Source organism: Thunnus thynnus, chromosome 4, assembly GCF_963924715.1.
Source record: "Thunnus thynnus chromosome 4, fThuThy2.1, whole genome shotgun sequence".
NCBI lineage: Eukaryota > Metazoa > Chordata > Actinopteri > Scombriformes > Scombridae > Thunnus > Thunnus thynnus.
The window spans coordinates 25,988,667-26,003,610 of record NC_089520.1 but is presented as its reverse complement, the minus strand read 5'-3'; the positions used below and the strand labels follow the sequence as shown (position 1 = coordinate 26,003,610).

The 14,944-nt window shown below is 38.9% G+C and overlaps 1 protein-coding gene across 3 annotated transcripts in view; it reads left to right on the top strand.

The window, feature by feature from the left end:
- The first annotated feature begins 125 nt into the window (after positions 1 to 125).
- Positions 126 to 14,944, top strand: part of dnai1.2 (dynein, axonemal, intermediate chain 1, paralog 2) — a 38,434-nt gene continuing 23,615 nt past the window's right edge. For all 3 annotated transcript variants that reach the window (XR_010928197.1, XR_010928196.1, XM_067587937.1), the window contains exons 1-18: positions 126 to 318; positions 485 to 544; positions 727 to 825; positions 1,025 to 1,105; positions 1,408 to 1,534; positions 1,878 to 1,933; positions 2,021 to 2,176; positions 2,368 to 2,427; positions 2,553 to 2,681; positions 3,154 to 3,238; positions 3,407 to 3,524; positions 3,661 to 3,704; positions 3,899 to 4,146; positions 4,517 to 4,606; positions 4,802 to 4,889; positions 5,067 to 5,146; positions 9,097 to 9,245; positions 12,401 to 12,500. Coding sequence is in view for 1 of the 3 variants with exons in the window: in XM_067587937.1 (XP_067444038.1) it covers positions 277 to 318; positions 485 to 544; positions 727 to 825; positions 1,025 to 1,105; positions 1,408 to 1,534; positions 1,878 to 1,933; positions 2,021 to 2,176; positions 2,368 to 2,427; positions 2,553 to 2,681; positions 3,154 to 3,238; positions 3,407 to 3,524; positions 3,661 to 3,704; positions 3,899 to 4,146; positions 4,517 to 4,606; positions 4,802 to 4,889; positions 5,067 to 5,146; positions 9,097 to 9,245; positions 12,401 to 12,500 (1,812 nt within the window). In the remaining 2 variants the exon portion in view is untranslated. The remainder of the gene's footprint in view (positions 319 to 484; positions 545 to 726; positions 826 to 1,024; positions 1,106 to 1,407; positions 1,535 to 1,877; positions 1,934 to 2,020; positions 2,177 to 2,367; positions 2,428 to 2,552; positions 2,682 to 3,153; positions 3,239 to 3,406; positions 3,525 to 3,660; positions 3,705 to 3,898; positions 4,147 to 4,516; positions 4,607 to 4,801; positions 4,890 to 5,066; positions 5,147 to 9,096; positions 9,246 to 12,400; positions 12,501 to 14,944) is intronic.

Here is a 14,944-nt window from a genome sequence, read left to right as displayed (position 1 = left end):
ACGACGGAAACTCGACGGGTGGGCTCCACCTGAAGGGTACTATCTTGACTTCATTACTATCTTAACCCTCTTTGAGTGACCAACCTGGACGGCTGGTTGTCTTGGTAACCTATATACAGCAGCAGGCAGCTGCTGGAAAGCGAGTCTTCTTTTGTTTGTTGTTGTTCACTATTTAAAAGTTTCCGTAATACTTTATGTCGAAAAAAACATATTATCTTAAGTTAAATACCTAAACTATTGGTAAGCTAAGTACCTAAACTATTGACTCTTTTCGCAATGCCTGGGCCAAACAGTAACGCTGCAGCATCTGTGAGAAAGGTAACGTTAGCTAAATGTCTACGTAGTTAGCAAAGTGATAGCTCTATGTCTCAATAACTGAATAATGTTAGCTAAGTAAAAGTTGTGCTATCGACTTTAAGAAAGCAAACAGTGTTTCTCCACAATGCTCAAGCTAACCATTTAGTTGTCATCTGTTTTCACACAGGGCTCAAATGTCCAGAAGGCACCTGGTGCAAAGCCAACCAAAGCTGCAAGCAAGAAAAAGGTGGGTACTGTCTGAGTCACGACAAGCCTATTACACAACTCCATAAACTGACAACAGTTATGTATTTTGGCATCTGTCTGGCTATAGATGGGAGAACTATGAGAAACACACATGCTATTACAACATAATGTGATTTTTAAATTTAACCAAGACATGAAAAACTTCTCCATGTAACGTGACAGGATGAGGAAGAGGGTGTGGAGAATGGTGATGGATGGGACGAGTGGTCTCATGGAAAAGCACTCATTAAACCTGCAGACCAACTGGAGCTCACTGAGGCTGTAAGAGAACAGAGATGTTCATTGCTCAAGTTCAAGACAGCTAAATGAGGCTTAGACTTTGTTGCTGTTGCTTAATTCCTTTTTCCAACTTGAATTGTTCATTATTGTCTTTTGGTCACTGTTTTTGCAACCAGTACCTCTGCCAAATGAATGTGTAGCATGTGCTTTTAGCTCTCCACTTTATCTATAATATCACTAGGAGCTGAAAGAGGAAATCACAAGGATCCTGACTGCAAACAACCCACATGCCCCCCAAAACATTGTCCGCTACAGCTTCAAGGTAAAGAAGTTACAACCAAGCTTATAACTTCACATCACTGGCTGTAGGTACAGGCATCACTGCCATACTGAAGCCAATTCATATTGTAGAATGAGAAAGGCAGATGGTCTTGTGTACCTGTCAGCCCCTCACATTTTAAACACAATGGTTACCTTTAACCAATGTTCCTGTGCTAATTATAAAGATTTCTTGGATACCGTGTGAATTAATACACATTTTCTTCTTTCCTAACCACAACCAAACAAAACAAACAGGTTTCTCTGCTTGCCATTCCTTACCTCATTGCCTGTTGTGTTTCCCAGGAACGTTCCTACAAGCCTATCAGTGTTGTGGATCAGATGGCTGTTCACTTTGTCTTGGAGGGCAGTCTCCTGCATCAAGACTCAGATGAGGCTCGAAGACTGAGGGCCAAGGAGGGTCTCCCTGAGGGTAGTTACTGAAACATGTTACGATAATATTCTGTGTTTACAGAGCTCAGTAATGCTTTTGTTTGATATTCAAACCCAAAATTGTTATGTCATTCATAACAACTGCACAGTGTGACAGTTCCACTGTGTGTTTTCGTAGCATGTCTTTGTTATACTGGTTCTTGTCCTTTGGTGTAGTGCATAGCTGGTACCACAAGGTGTCACTTACAACATATGCCATCACATTCAAGAAATGCCCTGCATTCAAAATAAAACGATGAATGTTTTTACAAACTGTAACAACTGTGCTTATAAGTGATGTCCTCATTTGTCAAATTATGATTTGATGTTTCTGATGTGTCCAGAGACTCCAACAGTCAACGCTGGAGCAGAGCCTGATGAGGAGAAACCAGAAACCCCGGTAAAATATGTTTGTTGCATTGTCCAAGGTCAATTGGTCAAGAGCATGATCTGAACAACAAAACTTCTCTCTGTCGGTTTTCCATAGGCTACACCTGTAGAGGATGGAGGGGAGGTGGAGGAAGCTGGGGAAGAAGACAGACCAGACAGCGTTGCCTCCAAAACAGACAAGAAGGAGCCAAAAGTTACTAACCAGTTCAACTTCAGTGAGAGGGCCTCCCAAACCCTCAATAACCCACTGAGGGTAGGAAGGAGCAGCCAGTCACCTAGTAGAGGGGCACCTTATGTCTTATGACACACATACAGTATTTTACATAATGGCTGAGATATCTAACTTTCACAAAAGGGAAGTTTTGATATTGAAGTGCATATAATAAAATATTCATAGCCTAGTGCCCCAAGAGTTTCAGCTGAGTCATTTTTATTTTCCTGCAGGAGAGAAGTTGCCAGACAGAACCTCCTCCACGCAGCATTTTCTCTGCCACAGCTAATCAGGTTTGTGAATTCCCTGACTAGTTTAAAAGAAATGTTTAGGCCAGACTTGTTTCTACACTGTTGAGCATCAGTGGATATTTGTGCTTATATGGGTTGAATGTAATAACTCCACTTTCTCTTTACAGTGGGAGATCTATGATGCGTATGTGGAGGAGCTGCAGAAACAAGAAAAAAACAAAGAGAAGCTGAAAGCTGTACCACCAAAGAAAGATGGTGACAGAAGTAAGAAGAAGATGATGATGATGGAAACTCAGGTAATTTGCCTGCTCACCAACTTTCCTGACTATATTTATACATACGTATCTAATATATGCATCCTTGTACATTTATATCTGATATTAAGGTTTCTGCCTCTGTCCTGTATATTTATTATATATACAACTATTAATCTATATAGTATTAACAGATCTGTATACATTGTTTTGCTGTGACATTCAATTTCAGTGTGTAACGCTTCAAGCTGTCATGTGTTTGATTTTCCGATTGGACATGCATCATAGATTAGAAACACACCACATGTACAATACAATCCATTGCTCATGGCTGTCGAATGATAATTGTTACCTTGAACTCTTGAACTATTACTCGACCATTATAATCACAGTAGTGTTGTATTGTATTCTACAATATTTTGATGAGAAGTGAAAATTTGTTAAGAATATAGCCGTGTTTACAGTGCGTTCTTTCAGTATTTCCAGCCCAAATTATGCCATGTTTCCTTTATAGAGCGACGACATCACCAAAGTGGCCAAGGCAACCAAGATCTTTGAACGAATGGTCAATCAGAATACATTTGATGACATAGCTCAAGGTACATTCTATTAAACATGTCAAGTGACAGTATAATAAACCACAATAATACTGATACTTTAAACTGTCACACTTCTCTTCTCTTCTCTTCTCTTCTCTTCTCTTCTCTTCTCTTCTCTTCTCTCCTCTCCTCTCCTCTCCTCTCCTCTCCTCTCTGCCCTACTTTCAGATTTCAAATACTTTGAGGATGCCTCTGATGAGTTCAGGGACCAGGAGGGCACCCTGCTTCCTTTGTGGAAGTTCCAGTATGACAAAGCCAAAAGACTGTCTGTCACTGCCCTCTGCTGGTATGTTTGCTTAACAACTCTAAAACTAAATGTGATGGTGCACCTCTACCTCTATTGCATACCTCATTGTGACATTGTGTCCCCCTTGTTGTTACAAGAAAGGAGGATGACCGATGTATGCATCTTTCCTCAACAGGAATCAGAAATATCAGGACCTTTTTGCTGTGGGAATGGGATCCTGTAAGTATACAGGAAAATTCAGGATTCATAAGTCAGCAGTTATGTAAATATCTGATTGCATGCCATCATTTATCTAATTAAATCAGATTTTTAATTATCACTCTCTAGAAGGCATAGTTCTAGTAGTATTTGACCTGATCTCTTTTGTGTCCTCCCATCCACTCTCCCTTATCCTTTGTCCCTCTCCTGGCTAGATGACTTCAGTAAACAGGGGCATGGCATGCTTGTCTTCTACTCATTGAAGAATTCTGCCTTCCCAGAGTATATCTACCCCACCAATTCTAGCATCCTGTGCCTCGACATCCATGAGCAGCATTCCTACCTGGTGGTGGTAGGTTTCTACAACGGCTGTGTGGCTGTCTACAACTTGAAGGAGGAGGGACTGGAGCCTGTGTATAAGAGTACTGCTAAGACTGGCAAGCACACTGACCCTGTCTGGCAGGTGAGGAAGGGTGAAGAGGCAGAGGTAGATAGGGTGATTGGAGTTCAGGGTGTGTGTGTGTTGTTCATTCAATTCCAGCGACTCCACCCTTGCACTGTCTTCTCTAAATTTGTGTGTTCTCATGGTAGGTTTGCCATTTTTAGAGCTATCCCAAACCAGTTAGTTTTGAGTGAAAGTGGACTTCAATGCTGCACTCAACAAATAATTTCATGTGCTGGAGAATAAAGGAAACACTGTATTAATTGAACTTCTTTGTCAGATAATGTTAGATAATATTTTGATCAAACACATAACACAACTCAAACACATACACCAACCATTTTCTTCTCTTTTCAGTGATTTATTTAGTATTTTGTTGTTTTTCATTCAGGTACGCTGGCAGAATGATGACATGGACAACAATCACAATTTCTATTCTGTGTCATCTGATGGCCGAGTTGTGTCTTGGACACTTGTCAAGGTTAGCCAAGAAAATCTACTCCTATATACAGTATATTTATTTAAAGATATTCTCTCTTTGACTCTCATCTGCTTTTATCTCAACAGAATACACATTCCAACTTTCAAGATGCTTGCTAATCAAATACTTTATGTATGAACTGTGTATGTGTGTATATATCTACTACTGCATCACAGTGCGCTTGCATGCTTGCAGAATGAACTGGTCTTTACAGACATTATCAGACTGTCACTGAATGGTGCTGTTTTCGAAGGACTAGAAGGTACACAGCAGCCCAGCATCGGTAAGGTCTCTCTCACTTGGTGTTGTGTCATCATGTGTATGTATATAAGACTATATGCATGTGCTACACTTTAAATATTATGTTATATCTCTTCAGATTTTCATTTGTCCAGTACATCGGGCCAGTGTCTGTAACAACGTGTGGCTAATTTAAGTGCTTGATACCTCTTGTCTGCAGCATGTGGTACATCGTTTGACTTCCATAAACAGATCGACTATCTCTTCCTAGTTGGCACTGAGGAGGGAAAAATACACAAGGTATGTATCAAGTATTCCACTGTCCTAGATTTGGCTGGATGACATAGGTCACATCTAAAATTACATCAAGTGTGTTGCTGACGTGACCCACATAGGCAGTCAAATCTCCAGTGGGGAGGGTAAAACGGCATTATTTGTGATACAATAACAGAAATATTTAATTAATTAATTAATTAATTAATTATTAAGGTTAGTTAATTAGATAATTAATTAGCTAATTTGACATAGTACCAGTGATATGATATACACAGATATATAGCAATAGACAAATATAGGACAATCATCTATAATAATACATTAAAATATGTGTGCAACTTGTTCACCTAATTTAAGTATGTTAAAGGACTGTGTCGATGGTTTCCCTTAAAAGGAAGTTTTGGTATTTTTCAACCTGGACCCTATTTTCCCATTATTTTGTGTCTGAGTGATTAATGGGGACAACAATTTTTTAAACTGGTCCAGTATCGAGCAAGAGTTCTTCAGCCGGCAGCCGCGATGTGTACGTCCACTAAAAGTGCTTGTTTTTACCACTGACAGGCTCAGATTGTTATTATAAGTGTCTGACAACATTATGAAAAGGACCATACAGAGTAATAAAATGTTTTTCTTTATCTTTCTCTTGTCTGTTTGTTATTGTGTCTAACCAAGTCTCATTCTTGAGTTGTTGTCAAAATCAGTTAAATATTCAGCCATGACTTTGAAAATCTTTTAGATAATACTAAGCTACGCTATCTGTACTCCAACACAACAAACTCCTCCAAGCACTCTCTCCAACTCTGTTATGGCTGAATATTTAGTAGATTTCTACAAGATCAAGATTTCAGAACAAGACTCCTAGAGCGAGACTTGGTTAGACACGATAACAAAAAGACCGGATCAAGATAAAGAAAGACATTTTATTTCTTTCTATGGTCCTTTCCATAATGTTGTCAGACACTTATAATAATCTGAGCCTGTCAGTGGTAAAAACAAGAACATTTAGTGGATGTACATTGACAGGGCGCTATTGTCCCAAAGGCTTACATTGCAGCCCGTTTCGTGGCTGCTGGCTAAAGAGCTCTCGCTCAATACTGGACCAATTTCAAAAATTGTTGTCCTCATTAGTCACTTAGACACAAAAAGGGTCCAGGTTGAAAAATATGAAAGGTTCCCTTTTAGTGCAGATTTTGTGTATTTTACATTATTATATACATTTTAGGTCTTTTCAGCAGATACTTGAAACTAAGTACTCTATGTATTCTGTGTATTACATACACCACCACTACTATACTACATTTACTGCAGCTAGTATACAAAAAATTACTTAACTTTTCATTCATTCAGACACAAGTGTCTTAATTAGGTATCTTTCTCATTCCCTCTGCCTGAATCCTCTCAGTAGCAGTATTGTTCATCTGTTTTGTTGACTATAATTTGATGTTTCAGTTCTATTTTGACTATCTTTTGCACTATTTGGTCTTGAAATCAATCTTTATGTTAGACATGATTTTGTTGTGCAAAATTGGCTTGACAGGTCACATCTGGCCTGATTGACAATGCCAATAAAGTCTTCCAAAACCTCAATAACGAAGAGTGACGACAGATAATATACATATGGAAATTTAAACATATTTTAAAATCTCCCTCTGCAATTTTGACAATGATTAATTGTATGCATTGTTAAGTTTATTTGAATGACTTTTGATGCAAAAATGCTGCTGATGTTGTTCAGTTGTTGTTGTCTCTCTGTACTACCCCTTAATGACTTTAGGATTATCTTGGGGCTGTCTCCCAGTAATCTGCCCTGAAAAATACAAGCTCATTTTGTCTGTGGTGCACTTACAGATATCCTGCTGGGCTTGCACCCCAGAGGGTACACAAGCTAGAAAGTTTCCATTAATAGTGCTCCATTAATAGTGCGTGTGTGTGTGTGTGTGTGGCTGTGTCTGTGTCTGTGTGTGTGTGTGTGTGTGTGCGTGCGCATGTGCGTGTTTGATTGTCCATATGTGCATGTCCATGTGGTCCGCTGGGAGCCCCTCAGTCTTGACATTACGCGTTTAATGAGTCTCCTTAAGCGGAGGCTCTCCCTGTCCTCATCAGGCAGCTGGGTGTTTTTGGCTGGCCTCCCACCTTCTCTATGCTTTTCTTCTTCATGTTCTTGTTACTGTTAGCCACAAAGACACTCATAAAAGTCTAATTCGTTTGCAGTTACTGTGCCCCCATCATATTGATTTAATTACATAAAAGTGTTTAAATAGCTCACTGGCTAATGCACACATCACTGAAATTGGCTGATCTTTATAAAAGTAAACCTAGTAATGGAGGGAAGTCTATCTCCCGTGGCCATAAAAATAATAAGGAATAATAATGAATTTATGTTCATTCCTGGCTGGTAGTGATGTATAATCTTTTTATCATTATCAACAATTGACCCTGAAGACCCACCAAAGAGACCAAAAGCAACAATAGCTGTAACCTGCAAACAAGTATTGTCTGTGTAGGTCCAACATCTGTGTTACTGAACTTCGCTGTCGCCCCAAAAACAATTAAAGTCATATAAAAGAGATAAACCATCGCATTGGGTGACCTTTTACTACAATAAAAAGATAAAACAACCATATTATTCTGATAAGGATTTCTTAACACCGTGGTGCATAAGCAGTGTTTTTTTTCTTTTCATTAATTATGATTAGGAGTGTATGGTGTATCAGTTAAGACTTGCTTGGTGATGCTCTGTTGCATCTTAAAATCAACAGTGCTTCATGACTTGACATGCTCATTAGTTTCTGTTTACTTGACTTTTGTGTTGTCAGTGATATCAGTGTTACAGTTTGTTCTTGCATCAGACAGAAATTACACATACTACCTTAAGTTTCCTAACGTAGAATTTTTGAGCTTTGTGACAGGAATACACACAGTGGAGAAAGGACTAACATGTTTACTCTCTATGGCTTAGATACATGCTGAGTGTAAGAGAACACACACTTTGGCTGCACTCCTGTGAAATCACCGTACTCACGTAGCTCTAATGTAGGCAGACACACCCCCATTGTGTGTATGGTGAAATATGCTGTCTGTCACCTCAAGGTTCAGTGACACACAATCCCCGTGGAGAGGAGGACTGATTAAAAATCTTTCACCTACGTAGCTGCAGGTCAGCAATCAACTGTCAGCGCTCAGTAATGCAACAGCTGTCCCCACAAGCCATAAAGCTTGTTTAGTCCTGGATTGTCCAGTTAATTTATCCCTGCAATCTAACACAGCAATACAAACCGTGGAAATTTAAAGGGCAATTCAACATTGAACCACAGAGGACTTTATTACTCTCTTTGTCTTGGAACTATCAAGCATGTTGTGCTTCTGGCCGGTTGTCAATGGCAACTTACATGTGCCAAGATACTTAAAGCATCCTTTATTTTTAAAGTTCTCCTCAGATTTTCTTAGAAAACAAAATCAGTTGAACAAACTTAAATCATGTCCTTGTCATTCTTTTACATTTTTTCATAAGCAACACTACAACTCAACCTGTGAAAACAGTTGTATATTCTTTTCTGTGGTGCTGTAAGAAAAGTCCCAGTGATGTCACCAGGGTTATCTCTGCTTGGGGACTGCTACTTCATTTATGACACATTCAAGGGGCTAAAAGTCAGGACATCTCAGCCTCTGCTGCTTCAGTGTTCACAATTCCTTTTTCCCCCAACCTTATGGAAGTGCAATTAAATCACTGAAATACCCTGAAAGAGTTTTTCAGTGCACATATATCCTTACCAACAAAAATGAGGAATAACACATACGTTTCTAAACAATCCAATAATCTTTCAATTAGTGTTTCAGACATGGTTCAATTCAGTTGCCACAAGCAAGTAATGAAAGGATTGAGTCACTGAAGACTATCTTTAAAATATTAAGAGAAAGCTTGAGTTTACACCATCTACTTTGGACCAAATTAATACTTTTCTATCATTCCCCAGTGCTCCAAGACTTACTCTAGCCAGTTCCTGGAGACCTATGATGCCCACAGTATGGCAGTGGATGCAGTAAAGTGGAACCACTTCCACCCGAAGGTTTTCATCTCTTGCAGTTCAGACTGGACTGTCAAGATCTGGGACCATACCATCAAGTAAGACAACTGATAGAGTGAAAGAGGGAATACTTGCAGCTAGAAATTACATCTTCATATTAGATACTATATATTTTACCACAGCTGTAAAAATGATTGTTCAAGTTTATCCGTATTTTAGCTAGTTTTTCATCTACAGAAACCTTCTTTTTTATTTCCATCTCTGTGCATTTATTGCATTTCTACATTGGTGTTTGTCTATGGACTTTTTGTATCTAGAAGTCTATAGACAAAAAACTGTGGCTTTTGGGTGAGTTCAGTAATAACACTTCACCACCGTCACAGAGTCCAGGGTTTAATCTCCAACAGCGCTGCCTCTGACTTAACTGGCAGTGTTGATCAGTGGGAAGATGGTGAGGGATCACGCATTTGTTGCTGTACTTGTGAGTCCTACTGGTTGGCTTGGGTACCTTTGCAGAGGAGGGTGAGATCTCTGTCTCTATGAGTGTTACAGTCTCCCTGTGAAGCTCCTCCCTGGTGGGTGACAGGAAGAAGCTTATGACTCCATGTGTGTTGACCTTGACATATGACTGGCTGTATACTCCCTGGGGCGACGGTGGGAGTTCAGCAGTGACAACAACTGCAGTGCACGGGAAATTTTCCATTTCAAATTGGGTGAAAAGGGGGATGTATAAAAGATGTATAAAAATACATAGAAAAAAGTGATCTGAGTCCATTGGCTAATTGTTAATTCCAGGATATCCAGCAATTTTCAGTTTTTATTGTTATATCAGTTTATCAACAGTTTAGTGGACTGTTTGTTGATGTTATATTACCTTGGTAATATATATACCTAATGCTCTGTGTATAAATGTGTTTGTACATTCAGTGAAGAAGGGACAAGGTAATGAAAATTCTCATAATCTTTGCACAATAATATAGTATATTTATCTTCATTACTTTCTTATTCTCATCATGGACCCAGTATGACTTTCCTGGCTTATTTGACTAACTCACATGCCTCCCACTTCTTGTCAGCACAGCCAGCTTGACTGAATAATGATAGTAATCATCCACCCATTATGAGAGGCAGCGTTTTCAGGAATGATCCATAACATCTTATAGATACAGGACATATTGTTTCTCAGAGATGGTCTGGCTGGATCAAACAACTTTTCACAAACTCTTTACCATACTGTTCTGAAGCGTGAAAGCCTACACTAGTAACTGCTTCTTTTGTTTGATGGCTGTGGCTGCTATAGCCTGTAAAACTGTCATACGTTGTTAGCCAGTGTTGAATGAACTGAAGGGCTTTTAGTAATAGAAGAGAGTTGCATCAAGTCTATTAATCACAGAAAAGGTTAGCTTGACGAATCTGCACCTCTGCCTAGTGATAACTTGGACACAATTTATGAATTCCAATTGCTCTGACTCTGGATTTACAGTATGTGCAGTGTCATTCTGCTATAAAAACCCTCTCCTGAAAGACCCTGGGCCAGATTTATCAGCCTTTTGCATCTAATTTCAGATATATTCTATACCTACCAGTGGGCATGTTATTTATCAAACAGGCTCACCAGCATGGAAGCAGAGTTTGTCTGTCATCTGAGGCACATCTTCCACAAAATCAATAAGGGAGGCCGGTGCGAATAATGGCAAGAGTTGGTTGATTGTGCATTCTGGTATATTTACTAAGGTTCATACAGTTTTGTGCTGAAAATACGCCACATCTTGTGCAAATGTGTGAATATATTGTATTCAAGGGAGGTTGTGGTGGGTAGGTATGAAATTTAACCCACCAATATTCTTTAAAAATCTCAGTGGTTGGAGTGTGAGCACACCTCAAAAAATATATACTAAATATACTGAAATAGTTCCAAAACGATAAATAATACATAAATGAATGTTATAAATTAATACAATATGTGTCCAATCCAAACAGAGGGGGGAAGGAGAGTTACCTTATAAGCTCACAGAATGTGCCCAGAAGACTGAAGGCTGTCTTAGTTAGTTGCTGATTGCATAATTAGTTGTTGCTCTAGTAAATGAATAATAATTATTATTATTATAAATAATTACCCACAGAGTATTAGTGCAAATCGCTTTCATATTTGTAAGTCTGGCCTACTGTGTTATCAAAGTTACAACCTATCAAAAGAAATAGTTTTGCTTACTCTGTCTCTCTCTCTCACACACACATAAACACAAACTCCCTCCTTAATATTTGAAGAAGACCTGTATGTGTCTGATAGAAATATTTCATTTCTTTATCTAGCTTTCAGTGGTGTTTGACAAGTTAATAATATGAAGAGACAGTGTGCAGGAGCCCTTTGTTTCATCTCGTATTTTCTCTGCCAGGCTCTAATGAGGCATCAGTGTCTGGACATTTTTTAACTGATGAACATGGACGACAGTCTAAAGATGGTTCTCCACCACTGGAAATTTATAGGAAGAAATCACAAATGTACCAATGCCAAGAACATAGAAATGAAGTGTACTGTTTTTTATTTCTATAATGCAGAATCAAACAAAAGATAGACTGATTGTGCAAACAGTCTCAGTTATACTCTAGACCCAGCCTATTCAATTGGCGGCCCACGGGCCACATCCGGCACAGAGGCAACCTCCAAGTGGCCCAGCAAGGTTGAATTAATTAGACTATTTTAATACGAATTTAATATTTTAATTGTAATATTATTTTTAAAAAATATTTGTTAATATCAATGTTATTGTGTAGTCAGGAAACAAAACCAGCTTGAGAAATATATTCCACCTGTTACTACTGGATCTGAGCCAGCCAGAGATGTGAGTCACGCATGCGCGAGTGGGTCCGCTAGGTACAGCAACACCACTTGGACAAACCACATACACCCGCACGACTCAATTACTAAAAGTGCTTGTTCTGGCCACTGACGGGCCAGATTGTTATTATGATAGATTTCAAAATGAGACTTTTTTAAAAAGAAATGGGCTGCTGAAAATGTGCCCATCTACATTTCCTGTTTTAAAATTCTTGCCCAATTTGTAATTGAATAGCCCTGCTCTAGACTCTAGACTCTAGACTCTAGACCCTATTTAAAACACCAACTTTATCTGATGAGTAAGAGTTCTTGTTTGGTCCGGATGACATTGAATTTCGGAAGCACATAGAATTTCATGCAGTATAATGAACAACTAGAGATTTACTGTCTGACCTTGTGTCTGTGTTTTTCCAGCACTCCCATGTTCACCTTTGACCTGAATGCAGCTGTTGGTGATGTTGCCTGGTCTCCATACTCCTCCACTGTATTTGCTGCTGTCACTACAGATGGAACAGTAAGAGTCATTTATTTTAAACCTATATTTTCTAACACACAGCTTGACTTTGTAGTTTAGCAGTTAGAACTTTATTTGCTTATTATGGCCTTTTGAAAGGTCTAGTGAAGGCTTCAGTGCACGATCTACTGAGATTTATAAAACATCTGACATTATGGATTGTACATTGAAGTGATTTGCCTTATTAGTGGTTTTACTTGGTTTTCATATCTTAATGTCTACATGTGTACTTATTGATAGATGTCTACATCATGACATTTGAAATATAAGATATTTTCATGGCTCCAGGTGATACAGGCTGATTTATATGAGGATTTATTGAGTGCTTTGTGTGAAGGCTGTGATTATTACCACCACACATCTGCTGTGTACCTTTGATAACATAAGGGTGACATTTACCTGACAGAACACATGAAATGACAAACAGCTGCACCATCTACCACCTGCTTCCTACTTCATTATCACCCCTATAATATAGTTATGGACTCAGCTGACTAAACCCTTGCCATGGTCATGGGATAAACCTCAGATTAATGCAGAATAGCCTCAGGCAGTTTGTTCAAACACAGTCTCTTGTAACAAAGGCAGCTTCCTGCCCTGCCAGTGGTTATTGATTCTAGCCAAAAGTAATTTCAGTGGATGCCGTGTTGCTTATCTCTACATATTTTCTTAGTATGGCTGCAAGCTGTCCCCATCTGTTTGTCTTCGCACCAGTCTGTGCCACGCTATAAAAGTCCACGGTGTTGTGTCTGTCACATTTCCTGTCCAGTGTGCCAAATGAAGTCGAGTGAGAGTGACAGAGAGGAAATGAGAGCTGAGCAATATGAGAGACACCTTATGTGATAGTGTGTGTATGTGTTTCCTGTCCTCTCCAATGCCAGTCTTCAGTCACCACAGGCAGAATACATTCTGTAGTTTACCCACCATTATGCAAATTATTACACAGTCAAACATCAGTCTTGATAAGACATGGAAGCAAGGAAACATCAGATTTCACAGCAAATTCACATCTATAAATCAAATTTCCCATTTTTATAGTGTATAAGCACTTTGTTAAATTGTAAATATCTTCTAAAGAAATAAAATTAAATTAAATGACTTTGTTAGAAAGCATATTAGGTCTCATGTGTATTGTAATTTATTTTCTGAAACTGGATCAAAAGCAGTTTTCAGCAGCTATTAAAAATCTCATTAAAAGCTCATCAGTTGGCATACATTCCACAAGCACAATATCCTCTCTTTTCAAATTAGCAGGAAGGACAAGAATATTAAATTGGAGTGGATCAAGGTCAGTGTGGCTGGTCCATTTTTTCTTAAAGAAGACCAGGTCAAAACATAGTATGTGGCTGGACCATTTATGAAATGCTAGAGGGCTTTTAAATTTGAAACAATGGATACAGGAAGTGGCGAAACTCAGCCAACTGATGAAGTTCCGCCAACCGATGGTGTAACTTAATCAGTTGACTGTCTGATGAAGTTCGACTGACTTCATCACTCATCATTAATCAGCATAATCTTCCCCCAGGACAGCAGATTCTCTGCAGTACATTTGTCGTTTTCTGTGACAAGTTTCTGATAGAGATTGTGTGACTCAGCATGAGTTGTGCGCTCCTTGACATGTATTTACTGCTGCTGCTGCCACACTGCAAAATGTCAAAGGCACAATATTTTACGTGTGTGTGTGTGTGTGTGTGTGTGTGTGTGTGTGTACATGTGTTCATAAGTATAATGACCTGCCTGGCAGGCTGAGGTGTAAGAATGACACAGAGTTGTGCAGTGCATACAAATATCTTTCCATTCTCTCTGTCCTTGTCTCTCCATCTGAGATGACAGGAACTAAAGTGTCAGGAGCAAATAATAAATCCAGGCTTATTCCCTGGTGATTAGTCTCCAAATCTATATGTGCTCTTTGTACAGCTTGTCTTCACCTGCTGCGCTTGGACTGCCACATATTTCAGTTAGTATGCCTTTTTCAGCTTATGAGAGATTTTAAGGACTGACACTTAACCAACCTAAATTGATGAAATACATTTTTGCATTTGTAACTCACTTTGCTGGGAGAAATTGTATTCATAATTTTTTGACAATGCTCTTTGCACAACTGATATCATATCCTCCCTAACAGTTTGCAGTGGATTAAATACATTTGTTGATATATTAAACTTAAAACTCTAATTAATTTATTTTGATACATTATAGGCAATTATTTTATACATTAAAACGTCTCTCTGCCCTATGTTGTTGCACAATTTGCAGATGTTCTCATGGCGTACCGAAATCAGTCATGACTAATAGGGCTTATATATCAACAATAAAAACACTGTAGCTAATGGCTATAGTAATGGAGGTTACCGAAAGTCTTACCCTGATAGAATATGATGATTAGTTTCAAGGGATGGCTGTGATGCTTTGTGTGTAGCTGGTACAGACAGCGTGAACCCTAG